At 41.5% G+C, this 19365-nt stretch overlaps 2 protein-coding genes across 3 annotated transcripts in view; one reads left to right on the forward strand and one right to left on the reverse strand.

Annotated features, from left to right (window-relative positions):
* Nucleotides 1-19365, forward strand: part of brf1b (BRF1 general transcription factor IIIB subunit b) — a 69969-nt gene that overhangs the window by 15623 nt on the left and 34981 nt on the right. The window contains exons 5-12 of the mRNA XM_072682750.1: nucleotides 666-697; nucleotides 2777-2849; nucleotides 11214-11363; nucleotides 13130-13223; nucleotides 14673-14799; nucleotides 14997-15036; nucleotides 16434-16526; nucleotides 17338-17640. Of these exons, the coding sequence (XP_072538851.1) occupies nucleotides 666-697; nucleotides 2777-2849; nucleotides 11214-11363; nucleotides 13130-13223; nucleotides 14673-14799; nucleotides 14997-15036; nucleotides 16434-16526; nucleotides 17338-17640 (912 nt within the window). The remainder of the gene's footprint in view (nucleotides 1-665; nucleotides 698-2776; nucleotides 2850-11213; nucleotides 11364-13129; nucleotides 13224-14672; nucleotides 14800-14996; nucleotides 15037-16433; nucleotides 16527-17337; nucleotides 17641-19365) is intronic.
* On the reverse strand, nucleotides 1524-7716 carry btbd6b (BTB (POZ) domain containing 6b). Of its 2 annotated transcripts, XM_072682752.1 has the most exons (5): nucleotides 7598-7716; nucleotides 5914-6208; nucleotides 5703-5793; nucleotides 5487-5605; nucleotides 1524-5373 (listed from the first exon to the last, which is right to left on the reverse strand). In XM_072682752.1, the coding sequence occupies exons 2-5, from the start codon at nucleotides 6117-6119 to the stop codon at nucleotides 4341-4343; spliced, it is 1449 nt and encodes a 482-aa protein (XP_072538853.1). In that variant the 5' UTR covers nucleotides 6120-6208; nucleotides 7598-7716; the 3' UTR covers nucleotides 1524-4340. The 2 variants fall into 2 exon arrangements, with proteins under 2 accessions (XP_072538853.1, XP_072538852.1); XM_072682751.1 differs by lacking the exon at nucleotides 7598-7716 and having other exon boundaries at nucleotides 5914-6819.

A 19365-nucleotide genomic window follows, 5' to 3' on the forward strand; every position in this document is an offset into this window, starting at 1 on the left:
ACAAACAAAAATAAATAACAGAAAGCTGCTGAAATAACAACAAAAGCCTTCTGAACTACAATATACATGATTGTTAGCGTTCCAAATCTCCATCCTTGTGTCTGCCTAACTTGTTTGCAGAGTTTCCTCCTTGGTTATAAGCAACACTTTCCCAAACCAGTGTGTTTTTATCCTTATCAAGATCGGCGCCATAATTAAGGCCCTTGGACTGATCGCCTTCACTATCTCTTGATAAGACAGGATTAGCCTTTCCCTTTCAGTGGTACTAATCTCTCCCTACTGTACTTAAAGAGCATTAGTCACCATGGAGACACGCCATGCCACAGGTATGAGAGAGAATGTGCTTGTCAGGTGAGTGGTGATGGCAGACGGTCAGGGTGAATCCCATCCTCGCTGCAAGGCTCAGACTTCGCCTCAGGCTTGCGGGCACGCAAAGGTGGTTTGGAAAAGATTAATCTAAATTCCTAACTAATCCAAAGTGACAATTACGGCATCAGAGTTATCGGATTTGCATTAATGACATTAATGGGTGCAGATATTGAGTGAATATGTTATGTTTGAGCTTCTCAGCTCTGATTTGTGCTAAAAAAAACATTGCATGCCACTCACTGTTCTTGTTTGGAACAGCTGTCATTTTCCTTTTCCCTTCCTTAACTCACCTGCAGACATGCTCCTGGACCTGAGTGATCTCTTACAGGTTGGCATTCTGGTGTTTTATTAGATTTTTAAATCAGTCCTTTCCTGCATTTCTCTTGTGATTTAATAATTGAGCAGGCTGTTTTCATTACTTTGCATTTACACTGATGGCTCTGTCACTCCTTATATCTTCAACAAGAATGTGTGTGAGCTTTCACATTAACTGTTATAGACTGAATAGGTGGATATAGAATCAGCAAGAACTTTATTAGGAGTACTACACTAATACTGGGTAGGGCCTCCCTTTACATCCCTACTACTAATGAATCCATTCAGCTACTTTAAGTTGCACCCATTTCTGCTGTAGATGTGCAAATGCACGTACACTGATAAAATAGGACTCTTTGGAGCAGATAAACATGAACCTATTGACACAATGCCTAATGCCAGACGTGGGCTGGAGGGGTATAAAGCCCCCAGCATTGAATTGTGAAGTAGTGTTCAGTCCCTATGGGAATGTTCAGACTCCATTGAACAGTAGAGATGTTTACTCCAACAAAAGCAGGATCAACTTTTACTTAATACCCTTGATTTCAGAAGAAACAATGAACGAGCAGGTGTCCTAATACTTTTCTGTAGTATATATATTATTAAAACTATAAAGTACACGACTAGTGGAGCAGATTCAACGTTTTATTTAACTGCAATCTGTCTGTGACATTTTCATATTTAATTATTTTCAGATGTTTGCATTTCATATGAGACAGAGCCTTGCTGAGCATGTGGCTTTGGTCTCAGCTGGACCTGGCTATGTAAATGAAAACGTCCAGTTAAATCGAATTGTGAGACAAGGCTGAACACAGTGCCAGACGTTACATACAAAAGGGTTGAGGAAGTGAATGATTCATTTTATTGGCATTGTCCAAGAACTAACTGCAATTGTAGTATCAAATGGTTGTTTGCCAGATCATCTCTGTAGCCCTTAATGCTTGCGGTTCCGAGGGGAGGCATTTCGAAGCTACGCAGCTGGTGTTATGCTTATTTTTACTCTCTCAGCTGTCCTAGGAGCATAGACCCTTGAACCCTGTCTGGTGCTGAAGGGATGTTAAGAGGATGGGATAGAGCCAGGCTGAAATATGCTATGAATCCTTGGCAAGTGCTGCCACACCCTGCTCTGACAGCAGCCCACCACGCTGGGCATGCCAGGCTAACTAGAGACCTGCTGCTGGTGTCTTGACCTCTGTACATTACTGGGTTGTCCCTAGTGCTCCCTACATGCTGTACACTCAGTTCATAGCCAGAGAAGAAAGTGCACAAATTAGACGGTGTACTTTTTGATCTTGGAGTGAATGAGAGGGTGTTTGCGGACAGGCCCTAGCATGCCATAAGCTGTAAACAGTGGAATTTGAGAATTGTGGATTAGTATAGTACAACATTGAATTGATGCACATCATGTATTTAAAAAAAAAAAGCTACAAGATCATGTTATTTACACACCACTGTTTAACATACTCATAAACATGGGTTTCAAATAAGTAACAGAACAAAAGAAAGCTGTACATAAAAATCAGGAAACACTAGATGTTCTCAGTGATGAACGAAGCTATGAAATGTTCTGAATTGACAGAGAAAGCTGTACACACTCTTAAAAAAATAAAGGTGTTATAAATGATTCTTTGAGGATGCCATAGAAAAACGACTTTTGGTTCCAGAAAAAGGTTTTTACCTCCTTTTACAATTATGGTTCCTAATGGAACTATGGCATCACTCACAGAATCATTTGTAGCATCTTTATTATTTTTTTTATTATTAAGAGGATCAAGTTTAAATTCTAATAAAAATGAATACCCAGATTTCTTATATAAGAGGTAGCAACACCACAGCAGATAACTGGACAAATGAATGTGAATAGATAATGATAGTGTATTATGTATCATTTAATAACCTGTTCACCAAATTCATGTAATATTTATATCTGCATTGTATGCATTAAATTGTCAAAAACAATGTTGATATTGCAAGTGAGGGCACACTTTTGATTAGACAGTTGCCTAAAATGGGCAATGGACTTTTGATAACTGTAATAAATTTGACTGTAAAATTCAGACTCATGTATTGAATCTGTTTTATTTTGACCCAGGTGAATGTTTACATCCTGGGCAAAACCTTCCTGCTGTTGGCCAGAGAGCTCTGCATCAACGCTCCTGCTGTTGGTAAAGTTCTATTTTACTTTTCTTTACAAGTAAACAATGTAAAATTTGTCAGCTGATATGCATGAATCATGGTAAAGGGCCACCATATTGTATGTTGGCAGTTTTTTTTTGTTTCCTTCAAACGGGCCACAATGTGTCCATTCAGACTCATCTGACTTCATTTCTGTGCCTTTCCATGTAGTCACATTCTCAATCCACACTACTGCCTTTATAGGCCTTTGTGCAATTCCTGTAACTCTAGCACATTTAGTTAATGGCTGGAAATGAATTATCCATCTGTTTGCAGTTGCAGTCTGGCTTCAGGTACATAGGGGGCACTGCATCATACCTAAAGTCCATTCAGCTCCATTACCCCGTCTTTATAAGCCAGCCTCGCTGTTTCTTTAAGCCACAGCAGAGATACACATCCTTTTTTTTATTAATTGCGTTAAAGAAGGGAGAGCCAAAATTGTATCCAAGTATGCAACCGGGAGCATCTCAGTAATAATGCACTTATTGTAATCCCAGACAAACAGACTGATTAGCAGCTTTCCATGTGCTCTAATTTCATATTCAGCCGCTTGTCTGTTGAAAAATCTGCCACTTTACCAACTTGCATCTGCTCTGCGTTTACTAAACCCTCAATTTGAATGCAAACGGCATTGCGGCAGATTCTTTGGGCTGAATTCAAACAATCTCCTTATTCAATTTCCCCTGCAGTCTGCCAGGGGAAGTGGTTCCTTTATGTGGGCTATGAAGAAATCTCATCCATACATGACTGTCATTGTCTCATTAATACAGATCAGGTTTGCTGTGGTCGATGGAATTGTTTTTCATATTCCTCACTCTGATTTCATGCACGATAGAGTCAAGAGCGCAGATGTTTTTCTTAGCCCTAACAAGGCAGCTGAGGTTTTGTGTGAGTACAGAGTTGGGATTGTTTTTTAATAATGGGCAGATTGGAGTTTTTTGACATCGCAGTTATAAGGCTACACTATGAACTGTATAACCACAAGTGAAACAATAACAGAGGGTGACAACTTTGCAGTTAGAGTCACAAAACTTTTATGATCTGCAGTTTAGTAAGCTGCACACTAATACAAGACATTTCATTTGTCAGTCAGCATCAAGCTGTAAACAAATTAGCCTCGGGTTATGTACAAAACACAATGCGCTAGTGGTAGTGAGCCACCAGGAGTGCAATACATCTATTCTTTGTTTATATATATATATATATATATTTATATTTATATATAGATCTGCATGCCGCAGCATCAATAATTAAATCAAATATACTTTTTTTAATAAATAAAGCAGAGGAGCATTCCTTCACTCATACTTTGTCAGAGAAGAGTCTGTTTTAGTGTAAATAGGCTTTGCCATTCAATTGTCCTCCACTGCTACATTGAAAAGAAGGCAAGAGCCTCTTAGGACCCTGTACTTTCCCATGTGTTCATTGCATCCAAATCCAGCTGGGCAGAATGCACTTCAGTAGGGCTGTCCTCACACCTTTCATGCGTAGAAGACCAGCTCTGGGATCTGACCGCCCTGAACACCAGTGCCATTAGTACTGTCCGAAGAGCACTGGAACTGAAAGGTCACCTTCCCACACTGCACTTCTGTCATTCCCTCTTGCCCAAAGTAGCTGAGTTCATTCCCATCCAACACGGCACTAACTGTGTAGAAGGCATCCTGCTCCACCTGAACTGGGTGTTCGAACCACACAGAGAAAGTGGTGCTCGAACCGTCCGAAACAAACTTAGTCAGATTCTGGGCCAGGATCACTCCTTGGCGCTTCAGTTCGATCTTGACACTGTACTCTGCCTTCCCGCCACTAGAGCCGTACAGGCCCAGCCCAGCAATGAAGATCCGCTTGTCCACAGCGAACTGGATGCTGTCGCAGCGGCCACGGTAGCGCCACTGGTTGCTGCGGTAGGCTGAGGACTGGAAGCGGTGGCAGCGCTGCGGCGTCAGTCCCTTCCTCTTAGTCAGCGGGAAGTCCAGTTTGGGTTTACTGGCTGCCGTGTACCACAGAAAAACGTCATGAGTCTCTTCCAGTGTCAGCACGTCAGACTGCGCCGCCCCATCCGCAAACTCCTGCAGCGTCATAGTCGGGATGCGCACCAGGTAAAGGGCCTTGCCTAGCACAGCCCTCTTGTTGCGAGCCGTTGGTCCCAGTCCTTGCCTTTTGCATTCTGCCACGGCCCAGTCTAAGACAGCCTGAAAGACTATGGCCTCCCGAGTGTTGAGAGTCTCTCGCTTCAGGATGATCTCTAAGGTCTGTAGGTCAATTTCACAGAAGCCTTCAGAGCGGAGAGCCAGCTCAGCCTGAGCATCAATAACCTCCCAGCAGCGCTGGGTGAGCTCAGGCTCTTCAAACAGCCGGCTCTGGGACAGCAGCACGCAGGCGTTCTTGGCCTCCAGACTGGTCTCCAGGAAGGTGACACAGGCCTTGGCCAGGGCAGGCACTATATACTTTTTGGCGGCGTACAGAGTGGCCAGCACCGTGTCCGCCTCCAGTTCAATCTCGTCACTGTACAGGTATCTAGAAGGAGAATGCTGGATATCATCACACTGCCTTTTCTTAACAGACCTCATTAAAACTATAAAAAAAATGTAATTAATCATATGAATAAAGAGTATAGTTGAAAAGCTTACTTTAATAGGATTAAAAAAGCAGCAGGCTCCACATCAGGAATATGAATCTCTGATTCGCCCTCAGCAAGATCCCCATAAAACATGGCACCAAACACTGAACTCCCCACTGCCAACACATACTGAAAGTACACACACAAAAAGCATGGGATGAAAGCTCTCGGACAGTGACTGTAGCAATAATCAGGTTACACCAAATTTAAACTATACTGCACTTACCTTATGTGCTGGGACTTTTTGGGACTCGCCAGGGGGACCCACAATGAAATGAACATCAGCCATGAGTTCGTTATTAAACATCAAAGCATTCCTGGTTTAATAAAAAATAAAAAAGAGAGAGTTACAAAGAGATTACAGCTTTGAAGTATGTCCATAATTGCAGTCTAGACTCATGACACTGAAACCGAACCGTGACTAAATGTGCTTTTACCTTTCTCGCAGTGTTGGGTGAGTAGCCTGCCAGGTGGCAGTCTCAACGTTGTTATTGTTGATATTCTGCTGAGTGGTGGTGGATGTCGGGGTGGTTACCGTTTGGGTCACCTGAACAATGTTCTTTTTGCTGGTAGCCGTTACCGCTGGACTGTTGCTGTTTGGCAGATTGGTATTTATGCTAGCAGGGTACAGTTCTGCAGCCATCTTCTTCTTCAAGGACAAAGTCACGATCTCATAGCATGCTGGCAGCTTGCCGGGCTCCTTCCCACTCTTTCTAGTCCTTTTTAGGGTCTCTGGAAGCAAAAGGAAAAACGTCAGAAACTTCATGATCCGGCCATACAGGCAATCTGGAGTTGTTGGCATCAGCAATAGAAATCCACCAGTGTGTCGGATGGTCGATGGTTGAACGGCAGGTGCACTGAGAGATGCCCTCTTCTGAACGGACACGTCCCGTGTTTTCAGATGAGCTCACGCCTACGCGATCACATACCGCTGCTCTCTATAGAGGCAACAGGACAGCGCAACAGAGCCGTATCCGTCCAGCGGATGCAATTATTCCAAAGCCAGTACTTTTTCCTCTTTCTCATCGCATCCTCGATCACGGAGAAAGCATCTCCTCCCGAGCTCAGAATCCGCGGCAAACCGGCGAACCACCCAGAAGAAAACCAACTAAAAGTAAACAGGGGAGCATCTGCTGATACTGGAGGGAAATACGGCTACGCTGTGGCTGCGGTCACCTGTCTGTAGCTACATCCCCTCTCTGTCACTGCTCCGCTATCGTAAAGGCTCGTTTTGTGTGGCCACAGCAAACGCCCAGCCCTGCGCTGGCCAATCAGATGAACGGACGCGCCGTACGTCAGAAGACGCGAGGCCCCGCCCACGACCCAAAGACCCGCCCCCTCTCGCCATAATATGCCCGTACAGGCGAAGCAGCAGATTTAACCCTTGCGCTGGAGTTGACAATATACGTTCACGTCAGCATTTACGCCGACATGGTCGGAAAAAAAAAGGGGGGGAATATATATATATAAATAAATACGCTAGCTACGTTACACACAATACTTTCATTACAGCTCTTAAAAATCACAAGAAAAAAAAAAATCGCGGACCAGCTCTGTCGAGCCCTTGTTATTGGACGGGGGAGGGAGGGGGAAAACCCGTTCGTATGCGGGGTTCAGTTTTTGGACACCGCTACCGACACCGTTTCGCGAAGTTACTTTTAAACTGACCGTTGGCTGAATCGCCGCACCTCAGCTGTGTGCGGGCAACAGGAGACTCCGCGTCCAGATGAACGGGCAGTTTAACACCGTACACGGCCGTTGAGTTAGGCTAATGTCTCGACATTAGAACTGTTTATATTTGGTTCACCGTAGAAACATCTGCAGCCAAGTCCCGCAGCTCTCCACTCGTGTCAAAACAGCTCACTATGTGCCAGCATCTGCCGCCGATTTCCGTCATCTACATTCCCAAACACCACGCAAACAGATATCTGAAGGAAACCCGCTTGGTTACGCCGAGAAATAAAAGTAGCTAGCAGCACTACACATTTAAGCCCCTCTTGCACGGAGGAGTTCTCCCCCCGAACGCTCCGTAGTCGAGCTCGCGCCGGGGTTCAGCCCGAGATTCAGCCCGTAAACACCCGGAGAGAAAGTACAGTCGCACGTAGTTCTGAATTTCGTTACCTTATAGAAGAGACGGAGGCCCGTGCAGCGGGGAAAAAACACATTCAGCTCTGCTCTGCTCTGTGGACGCTCGGTCGCAGCCAGGAGCCATGTTAGCTAAATCCAGAGCCTGCTCTGGGAGAGGGGGTTGGGCTTACGTCCTGCTCCTAGCTCGTTTTCCCGGCTTTCCAACAGAGGGCCCCGGCGTTACAAAATGGATCATTTGGAGGGGTTTATCAACGGATGGACTGGGTTAAGAGGCTTAAGCATCATACAAACCTAGACAACCGTATTTTGCCAGCCGAAAGTCTCCCGTAGGGCTACACCTTCCCTTCAAGTAGCTACAGCATTCTCGAGAAATGGCTACTACACGGGTCCACTTAGCTAAGTGACTTCCCCATGCTTTTACACTGCATGCACGCTGATTATACTACAGTACAGACAAGTGCAGAGGAACAGTAATTGAATCTTTATTTCATTCAGATCATTGAAGTAGGAGACATTCAGCTATTTCCTAATGCAGCATCTCTCTCCATACTAGATCTTACTTCCCAATATAAATCAAAACAGACAAAGATCTACGACATGGTTGCCTAAATAAAACAAAACAAAAGTACATACAAAAGTACCCAGATGCTTCTTTTAATGAGTGAGTTCAGCTGCTTTACGGCACTTGCAAAGCTTGCTTAATCGCCATTGAAAAGCATTGAAAAGCATTGCCAATATAACACTGGGGCAGCCTCGCAAGTCATGCCCAATGCCATCCGGTTGATGGAGGGGTATAAAGCCCACGCACCAGACTGTGGAGCAGTGGCTTCTCAAGAGTGCTGGAGCTTCAGCCAATACTTCTTGGTTAAGTTTGAGTGGCATTTTTTTTTAATCTATAACTAATGCTCTCATGGCCGAATGCAATCAGATCCTCACAGCAATGTTCCACAATGTAGTGTAAGGTCTTTGCAGAAGAGTAGAGGATGTTCCTGCAGTAAAGGGAAAACAAGCATCCTTGATTTCAAAAGCAGGTCTGGAGGTACAGGTGTCTACAAACTTTTGTATGTACTGTGTACATGTTCACATGAAGCCACTTTTATGTTCACAGTCTCATGCAGTTGAACAGAATATTACTGCATACTTGACTAGATTGAAATAGCACTCTGCTGCATACTGTGTTATTATAGCATACTAATCACTGGACTACTTTATTATAGTAACATTTTACTGTACTGTGTACTCAACTACAGTAGAGCCATACTCACTGGAATACTGTAGTATAGTAGAATAATATTTGCTGCATACTTTACTAATATAGAATACTACTCAATGAATTACTTTAGTATTTCATCATTGTATTTTTTGAATATTTCAAGTATTTTGACTTTGAACAGTATACTGGCATTATAGTGGACAATCTGCCTATTCATTTCATTAGAACTCCATCTGAATACTATTCAACATCTTAATAGAAACATTACATTTATGTTTCTGCACCAAAAAACTTATTTTATAGTATATAGTGGTGTATTTGTCCTTATATATTTTTTTATTTGTATAGCCAGAATGACCAGAGCAGACATTTTTAAGCATGTAAGTACCCAAAGCTTGTGTGCAGCTGTGGTTAAGGAATGTCCAGCATAAAGCTTCAGGGATTCCCTTTCAATGGTTTTAACACAGTTTCTCCAGCAAGACACTTCAGCAAGAGCGTTGATGCTTTCTGTTCAGCTAAAATTTCACACAGCCCTGATTGTTAGGGACCCTCCTGCCTCTCTGCATCCATTCATCACCTTTTTTAATCAGCCTTCGACAGCCACACACTCTCGCAAATCACACAAACCCAATCGCCTGTGTGAAATAGAGGCTTCCAGATCAATTCCTATTTTAGTGTAGTACAGAACGTTTCAGAGAGTTGTCACATGTGGAAATTTAATTTTCCCAAAGCGACTGCTTCCTGTTTCGCAGATGGCACAGAAAGATCAGCTCCTTCACTGTTTCGCTTCAGTGTATTAATATGATAATTTAGTATAAAATTGCCTGTTTGAGTCAGGGAGAGGCAAGTGACAGAAGAGGTCCTGGGGGATTTTTAGTGTCCCTCAAGCACAGGTGGAGTCCATGCAGCAGTACTACTAAGATAGGATTGAGGCAGACTGGTTCTGTGAGCTGAACTCATTTCCCTGTTATTAGGACATCCGTGATGTGTGCTTTAGTGGGGCAGAGGAATGAGTTTACCCAAGGACTTTGAAGTAGGTGGAAGTGAGGGATATTTGCTCCCTAAGCCAAGCCACTTTGAGTGCTCCCTATAGAGAGGCATCGCTCCAGATTCACCCTAATGTCAAGGAGAACCTTAAAGAAGTCTGGTCCATTTAAACCCTGCAATAGGGTGCAAATGAAGTACCCCCTTCTTGGTTAGCCTGCTTGTTCAACACACCAGCTCCTTATGACTAACTTAATGTTGTTTGCACATTTGTTTTGCGCCCTCCGAACATTGAGCTGCAGGTCAGACGTTTGGAAGTGCCACTCACTTTGTATAAGTAATCATGAATTTTTCAATGTTTGACTCAGACATAAAGATTTCTGGTAAATGACTGCAACAACAGCGTAACTAATTGATTTATTGCGGGCCTAATCATATCCACTTGATTCTCAAGCTTGATTAACTGAATAAAGTGTGTTAAATTGAGAGTTTATTAGTGTTCAGAATTAGAATTAGTTGTTGTGAAGTGCAGTGCAGTGGGTAACAGCACTTGGGTTCCACGTGGCACACTAAGGTTTGATTCCCTAGCTGAGCAAGCACCCTACACTACACTACACCAGCGATACAGCCTTGGGTAAGACTCACAACACTACAATCACCTCAAATGGCAATTCAAATGTAAGTTGATCCAAACAAGAGCATCAGGCGAATGGCCGTAAATGTAACTAAATTATGTGGTCAATGTAAATGGCTGTTGTCAATAAATATTTTATGTAGCGGTAGAGTACAACACAAACCAAATGAAGAACACTGAAGAAACTATGCAGCTTTACTTTCCAGAATGATTCCCTCTAATGGCGATAGGACTAAAATAAAATGTTCTTAGTTAAGGGCCTCCTACACCATTGTCGGGACGGTAGTAACTAATTGTGAAGGCTGTGGTATCGGGTCATATACTACATCAAGAGCCTTCTCGATATACAGCTAACCTGTCTTCTTCTGCTATCCACCTATAAGTTTGCCTGCCATTGTTTTAATACTGGCATGTCTCTGGAGAAACTGCTTTGATTAGCACACTGTATAGAAATGTCCTCGTATAGTCTATGTATACTGTGTATACTGTTCTGTTGTTCTCTGTATATTGTGTATTGTCTGTATATGATATGTACAGTAGCTGTATATTGTTAATACTAGAGAGACACTAACAGCCGGAAACAAATTCCTTTGTGTGAACATACTTGGCCAATAAATCTGATTCTGATTATTCTCAATGTCGATGCCAGTTAACATGCAGTGTTATTTGATTGTGATTTGGAAATATGTAAATAAAAAAATAGTGTGTAGATGTTAATTTGCACCAATGCATATGTAAAGCTGTAAAATTCGAACAAAGTTTTAAGGAAACACTTCTTTGTGAAACAACTGTTTTAATGATGTGTTCTTTGTCGATAGATCCGTGTCTGTATATTCCACGCTTTGCCCACATGTTGGAGTTTGGAGAAAAGACCCATGAGGTATCCATGACTGCCCTGAGGCTGCTGCAAAGAATGAAGAGGGACTGGATGCACACAGGACGCAGGCCGTCCGGACTGTGTGGTGCAGGTACCGAACATTTGGAAATACTAATAATTAAACCTTGTGTTCTGCTTGAGTCAGAATACCTTTATTTTTGTTAATTTAGGAGACATTTATTGGAACTGAAGTGGTGTAAATGTTATTTGATTGTCTTTAGGAAATAAGATGTTGTCTACATTTGTAGTGTGTTCTTGGATTTGTTGAACCACTTGATGCAAACTCAGACAGAGATCTATTTGCTTTTTTTTTTTTTAAAGAGTTTTGATAATCCTGGTAATCCTGGTAAATCAAAGAGTGTGGCACTGAACAGTATGATCCATGAGCAGTACTACTTCAGTACTGAATACTTGAGTTCTAACTTTTGTTACCTACTTCTTATTTATCAACTGATAAAAGGCAATACTGAAAAGCAAATGTATTAGTACTCCTTTAGTGCCTGGTTTGCTTAAAAGTGGTTCTGAGTAGCATCACATTCTTAACAGCTTTTCATTAAAGTAACATTATGTATTGATGGTTTACATGTGCTGAAACTGCTAAATACAGAACATGGATGTTCAGCATTACTTCATTTTATTTCATGAGGAGGAAGTGGTGGCTAAGTGGTTAGACAACTGGGTTATTAATGACAAGGTTGTGGGTTCGACACCCTGGTTTACCATGCTACCACTGTTTGGCCCCTAAGCAAGGCCCTTATCCCTCTCTGCTCCCTTGGCGCCGCAGCATTGGCTGGTTGTCTTTGTATAAATTATTATTTTACTGAGCTTCCCTCAGGAAGGGCTGTCTAAATGTTCCTCCTGTGTGCTTGAAAGATGATACAGCTTATCATGACATGTTGCTGAAGTTTGCTGCTGAGTACTTTTTCCAAACCGTGAAGCGAACCCCTACCAGGCTTAAAGTTTGATATGGGAACTGGAAGAGAGTTGCAGTGTTGCATAACAAGCCTGGACTCCGAGCGCTGCACATTCAGTTCTGCTGCTCAGACCTATTTGCCCTCGGTCTGAATCCCAGCATTTAAGCCCCCGTAGTCTGCCGTCAGCAAGATGCCCTCGCTTCAGAATAGCATGCAAACGTCCTCTACCTATCTCCAGTTTTGCTCTCTCCCTCTCTGTCTTTCTCTCTTTCTCCGTCTCACTTTCCCTCCTACATCCGCTGCTGCAATATCTGAATAATTAATAATTCATCATTAATCATTCACAGTATTCAGGGGGAGGCGATAAGTTTAGATGGGGGTTCTTAGCGCTGAAGCTGATCATTTGGAGAGGACGTTTACAGTAAATGCAGAAAGGAAAGCTGCGCTGTGTTCTAATCCAGAAAGCTCCTAACACTTTTCCATCCTCCTATGGAGATTCCCACTATAATATGTGAAGACAGTGTTTGTTCAGTCTCACAAAAGAACCGAGCCTAGTGGATCTAAGCTTTGGGCCTATTGATTGAGCTCAGCTTCGTATGTTGTTGTAGTGCTGCATAAATACAGTGGAGGCGGTTGTGTGGACTGAGCTATGATGCTGGCAGTAGACAGGAAAAAGCATGTGGAGGTTTATTGTTATGTCATGTACTGTAGGACTGTACAGCAGTTGGTAAACAACATTACAGCCTGATTGTATGTGGTGTGTTTACCAGTTCTATATGCAGTGTTTTCAGAATGCTCCACAAGCTTTATTGAGAGGCCACATAAAGGTGTCACAACACTGAGATAGTGTTTTCTCATTACCGTGTGTAAATAGAGAGCCTATTGAGATTGTGCCTAGTGTAATTATAAAACATAGTGAATGGATTACATCTCAATCTTTCAGCTCTGTTGGTGGCGGCCCGCATGCATGACTTCCGTCGCACGGTGAAGGAAGTAATTTGTGTTGTGAAGGTGTGTGAGGCTACTCTGAGGAAAAGGTAGGTGTCTGATCATCTTAGGTGAGTGTATAGTTTGGCGTATCTGCTCTTACATGCCTTTTTATGTATCAGACTAGCTGAAATCGGTTGTTGATATTTGCACTTGCTGCCCCTGTATTTACTGTTTTGGGATAGTTATTCCAACCCTGTTTTGTATTTTTATTTCTTATCGATTGCAAACCTGCACCGTTCCCTTCAGAAACGTCCTTGAGGCCTACTAGGATCCTGTGAATGAAGAAGCATGAATCACAAATCATTCTGTTCTCCAACTATATTGACATATGTGAGAAATGCTCTTGGCGCAGTTGCCAAATCAAACATTGACTGTAAAGGAACAGAAAAGGAAAACCGCTATAAAAATAAGATAAGAAAATATTGTTCACAGATCCTGTGCATGGTCAGGCTTGTAGTCAGTTATATATATGCCAAATTAGCAAGGAATGAATGGTGTAATATGCTTTATGTAGACATAAAGATTAGTGTTGTAGTGTAGTGATTTGGTTGTCCTTAGTCATCTTTCAGTCATCACTGCCCCCACACTGCAAAATGTGACTAGAATAAAACAACTCATGCTTTCAGTTTATGCTCAAGACAAAGAGTCCTGACCAACCTGGAATCTCAGAGAAATTCTCAAGAACAAAACTGATCTTAAATAACCTCTTAACTAACCAAGAATCAAACGAAGAAAGAAGAAAAATTCTTGTAAAATTGTGTTACAGGATCCTCATGTAGCAACTTTTCAGTTTTTTGATCCATTCAGGAAGCGCAAATCAACCAGCAGGTTGACTTGCCCAGTTATGGTAATTCTAGGCTTTAACTGTAATACAATAGAACTAGAACATAAATAAGTTTACTCTGTGGAATAAAATATGGCAAATATGTCATCAATCTCCAGCTATGATGGCTATGTAAATATATTACGTAAGGGCAAATGGCTTTAAAGACATGCCAATCTAGAGGTAAAACAAACTATTCATTCTATAAAGGTAATTGGTGGTATGATCTTCTAAAGTGTTTATGCTAAGCTAACATTAGTGTCCAATTCTGTTTACCCTGGGCAACTCAAGTGGCCATTCACATGTTTTGGGGTAACATAGACATACATAGTTTTGTATTTTCTGTGTAGCTTAAATGTAAGGGTTGCATCATGCCAATAAACTTCAGTTTTTTTCTTTTCTTCTATTCAGACAATGGCATTATGGCATTGCCACCCAATGGAAATAATTAGCATTAAAAAAAAGGAAAAGTGAATGTCATTTTGGCACTAACATAACAAAGCAATTCCCATTTGGGGTGCTAGTGCAAATCAACAGTGGTCACTGCTCTGTATTCATCAATGCTTCCATTGATTATTGGTCTTTCATATGGGACTTTTGAGTTGCTGTTTCTCACATTATAGGATGAGATGATTGGGGTTTGGAAATACTGATGCACACAACTTCTCCTTAGGCTGACAGAATTTGAAGACACTCCCACCAGTCACCTGACTATTGATGAGTTCATGCGAGTGGACCTGGAGGCAGAGTGTGATCCTCCTTCTTTTGTTGCTGGCCAGAAGAAGTTAAAGATGCAGCAGGTTGGTGCTGTAAAAGAAACAGTAGGTTTACCCACATACAGTAGGTAAAGATGTATAAAGCAATATTCTCGGGTTAACTTTAATGCTTAGATAGACAACTGAGTTGTTGTTGTGTTGCATTGCCTCTTGATGTATCCTGGAAGGTTTCTGTCTTGTTCAATTCCTCAGTTGTACTCCTATTCACTCATTCATTTCAGCTGGAGCAAGAGCTGGCCAAGAAGCTTGATGAATATCAAGGTTAGTTTGGCTGACTGAAATAAGGTATTGATTTACGTCTTGATGTTGGAGTGTCCTCTGAAGCTGTACTTTCTGTATGCAGCCTGTGAAGGCCTTCGTCTGTGTCTGTCCGTTGCATTTTTGTGGTTGAACAAGCACCAGGATACTGAATCAATTTAAGATTGATCACACTGTGTTCATATGAAACAATTTCATGGCATCCTTATTGAAATCTCTATAGATGAATAACAATATGACATGCCATGTGCATGCAGAGAATTGCCTTCAGGGAATTCTACTGAAAAACAACATTAAGTGTTTTTCACATCTCCTAGCACATTTCATACAAAATATTCCTGATATGCCTCTTGCTGTCAGAGATGCTTTTGCTTTTTACTGGTGAACCTCAGCCCACCTACACTGTATGGAGGAATGTATAACATGTCTTGGTTGTCCTAAAAAAGGAATAGAGGATTAGATTTTTATTTATTTTACTTCCCTAAAATGTTTTATCAGCTGTACCTTGTCCCAAATGTATGTGTGAATATAATATTCCAAAAATACACTTGCAAACATTATTGTTTTTTTGTTTTTTTTTATCCTACAATTTTGAGAATTTGTAATAGCAGAAAGCATCTGTGGATCTGTGGCAGTATGAGTGATGAAATATCACCCTTTCAGTCTTTCTTATAGATTTCTTATAATCTGAAAAATCTGGAATTAAACACTATAACATTGCTGCACAGGTCGAAAGCATCATGAATCTTGCATGTTGATTCCTCCCAGGTGTGTCTTGCTGAAACCAGTGTGTTGCACACAGGGTCTCAAAATGCCAGAATGCTTGTACTATCTTGCATCACTGAATTTTGTTTAGTTTATGGACTACATTTATTTTATTTATTGTATATTTATTGCATTGGTCTGGCCTTTGAATCATATTGCACTTGTAGGTGTTAGTATTAGGAGTGTTTCTCAAGAATTCTAATTAACCCAACCCTTTGTAGCTTCCCCTAGCACTTGCAATGCTCCCGACACTAGGAGGGTAAACACTTAACACATGTCTCCTCTGATACATGTGGATCTTGCAACTTTTCATGGGAAAACCTGGAAAGGGTTGACTCTCCAGCTCCACCGCACCAGTTAACAGACGCCTGTGCCAGCCAACATCGCCTTAAGATTGATGAGGGAGAGAAGGAGAGTCAGTTGTGCTCTCTCGGACTCTGGCAGTGGTGTTACCCACTATATAACACCAACCATAGTGCTGATGAACGCATGCAATTGTAGAATTCACTGTACTTCCCCTTGGAGATTGGATCTTCTTTGGCATTGTGCTGTCCCTGCTGTGACAGGGAAAGGATGTAGGCTGTTAGTGGCGGTGCCCTGAGTAAGTAGCAGTGTGTTTGTTTGTGTCCTCGTAGGCGAGATCAGCTCATATCGGGATGAGATCGAGACTGAGCTGGAGAACAGCAGGCCCAAACTGAAAGGGATTTATGCCGCCTACTCCAAAGAAGGTACAGTACACCACAAGAAAGCCTGTGTGCGGGCGTGCTTTTTTCAGACTTGGTATATTTCTCTATAAACCTATGTTCTCTATTTATATGACAGAGTGTAGAAATGCAGGAGTTTGTACAGGTTTTAGTACAGTGTGGTAGCCACAGTTAAAGTATAGAACTTTGAGTGCACATAAACCAGTGTGCACATACTGGTCACTTATTGGTAGACCTTGTACAGTTAGGGCTGACAGTTAGACACTCTGTGTCATTTATTTCCGTTAACAGTTTGTGTTGGTCATCCTTTACATTTTAGTGGTTTTCTGCTCTAACACACTACTAGCAGGAAAGGCTTGTTAATTAGCTGGATTAGGTGTGTTGGGAGCATGGTAGACACTAAAATGTGCAGGGTCAGGGGTCCTCTAGGACCCAGATTGGGAACCACTGCTCTAGTTCTAGACCTCTCTCTCTCTCTCTCTCTCTCTCTCTCTCTCTCTCTCTCTCTCTCTCAACCAAGTACCCCAGATAAAATGGGATTGCACTAATAACTTTATTACCTCACTGGACTCAATATTTATTACACACTGCATAATTTGCACACTACCGCCAATTATTTATTATCCTCTGTCTGTACTGTGTTGTGTTGCACTTGTGTTCTGTATGCACTGTCTATGTTGCACCATGGTCCTGGAGGAACGTTGTTTCGTTTCACTGTGTACTCTGTATGTAGTTGAAATGACAATAAAAGCCACTTGACTTGACTAGAAGACAGGGGTAGCTACTTAACATTGCTTTTAGGTGAAGCATTCCTTGTAACATTGTCCTCTGTTAGACACCTATGATGACAGTCTGTCTCTGGCTTCGGACCTTGCTGGAGAGGAAGACCTGGAGGATGAAGAGATGGAGGCTGCAGCCCAGCACCTCAGTCAGGACTTCATCAGCCAGATGCTTCCTGACCTAGATCGTGGTCCTCAGGGTGGGACAGAGGCACAGGAGCAGGGTAAAGAACCTGCCGGGCCCTCCAGTGGATCCAAGCACGTGCCCCTTGCTGCCCTGTTGGGACCTCTGCCCAGTGCTGCCAGCTTAGGCCTCACAGACTCCATTCGCCACTGCATAACAGAAGATGGAGAAGATGGTGAGTAGACAAAAGATGTTTTAATATGGTTATAAAAGCTGCTGTTTGAACGATTATTACCATTTACAAAGTAAAGTACAAATAATTAAATCACTCTTAGTTTCAACTTTAACTTTAATGACTAATATTAGTTCAATGAATGTTTCAAATGTATATATTGACCACTTAATTATACATTCAGTTTACCTGGAGGAATTGCAGCAGATTCGAAATATAAGACACTGTACTGAGTTTGGGATATTATTTTTAGGAATCTGTCGCTACTGCATTTTGTCTGCATGTTAAAATATCGCAATAAGTATAGTACTTTTTGAAAGTCTCTTTTAATATCGGGATTTTTACTATAGGGCCCATCTCACATACATGTAGTAGTTCTTTATAGAATGCTCTGTTTTGTTCAGAGAGTAGCCAGATAGTAAACATGTACTTTAATTGCTCAAGAAGAGGACAGCCTGTTATGAAGTACATATTCATATTGAGTATTAATTGTTTATATACATTTAATTAAACACTGTATTTTATGAATTATATGTGAAATTGTTGCTGTCATGCAAAACCTTCTCGCTGAGATGGGAAAACACTTCTTATTGTTAATGGAAGTCATTGTAAAAAGATATTATTCCAAGTAATTTTGGAGCATTTCTAGTCTATTCTATTCTGTGTTTTTGTGTAAGAAAGATGTATATGAAATATAGGCATGTATCCAAAAACGTATCGTATATTAACTGGTTAGGTTTTGAAAAAGTTATTATTGTTTAGTTTTATGTCCCTAATTAAATTTTATAATCATTTAATTATCATCAACATTCTGTTAGATAGTGATGAAATTGGCATGTTATTTTAAGCATTAAAACCCATACTATACTGCCCAACAAAGACAAACAGCAGTAACTATGCCAACAAAGAAAAATAAATAAATACAAAAGTGCAATGCATACATGTGTGCAGTATCCCTTATTGTATATACCTTCATCACATACAGCCAGACAGCATCAATTTGAGTGTGTTTGTTACAGTAGTATAACTTGTGTTTTTTCTTTGAAATGTATTGGTATGCTTCTGTTGTGGGGGTGTTTTTCTCATGCTGCCGGATCTGGGTGAATAGTTTTGGCGAAAAGCTTGGGAGTGCTAATGGCACTGATTTGATTACAAGGAAAAACAGAGAAACTACTCCACCAGCTGTCAGGAAATGGTCTATTGTTTTGCCACAGTTCACAAAACAGAAACCCCTGGAACCGTCACAGATCCTTTGCCTGAATTAAATAATGGGAACTAGTGTCTCCCTTAGTATAATAAGCTATACCCTGCGGTATTTCCCTGAATTTTGAAAGAGAAGGCTGTTATTTTAGAGATTGATTACTTAACATATGATTAGATTTGTTTATCTGGAGCTTCAGTTTGACTTGGCAGCTTTTAACTTTGATGGTACCTCACTGAGGTCCACTACTCTTTAAAACAAGGCAGAGGTGTTATGGCTGCAATAGTTTATTGCCCATGGCTATTAATTATTTAATTCTCTGTATTGTTGCTATGTGCTTTATCACTGAACTGTAGTACTCTCTAGACCTAATGCGTTTTATATGGTGCTTTACCTTTTATTAATGTAGGTAAAGCACCATATAAATATAAGTGGTCTTTGTTTTATTAAACCAACTGAATTCCTTTTATAGCCCATCTCAGTGTGGGAAAGTCAAAACCAAAGGGAGAAGGAATTAGCCTCATAGC

Source organism: Salminus brasiliensis, chromosome 1 (genome assembly GCF_030463535.1).
Source record: "Salminus brasiliensis chromosome 1, fSalBra1.hap2, whole genome shotgun sequence".
Taxonomy (NCBI): domain Eukaryota; kingdom Metazoa; phylum Chordata; class Actinopteri; order Characiformes; family Bryconidae; genus Salminus; species Salminus brasiliensis.

Coding starts and splice junctions, on each gene's coding strand:
- btbd6b (XM_072682751.1), bottom strand. CDS start 6,278: ATGCCAACAACTCCAGATTGCCTGTATGGCCGGATCATGAAGTTTCTG. Junction 5,794..5,913: donor CACCCAACACTGCGAGAAAG/GTAAAAGCACAT, acceptor TTATTAAACCAG/GAATGCTTTGATGTTTAATA. Junction 5,374..5,486: donor GCTTTTTTAATCCTATTAAA/GTAAGCTTTTCA, acceptor TTCTCCTTCTAG/ATACCTGTACAGTGACGAGA.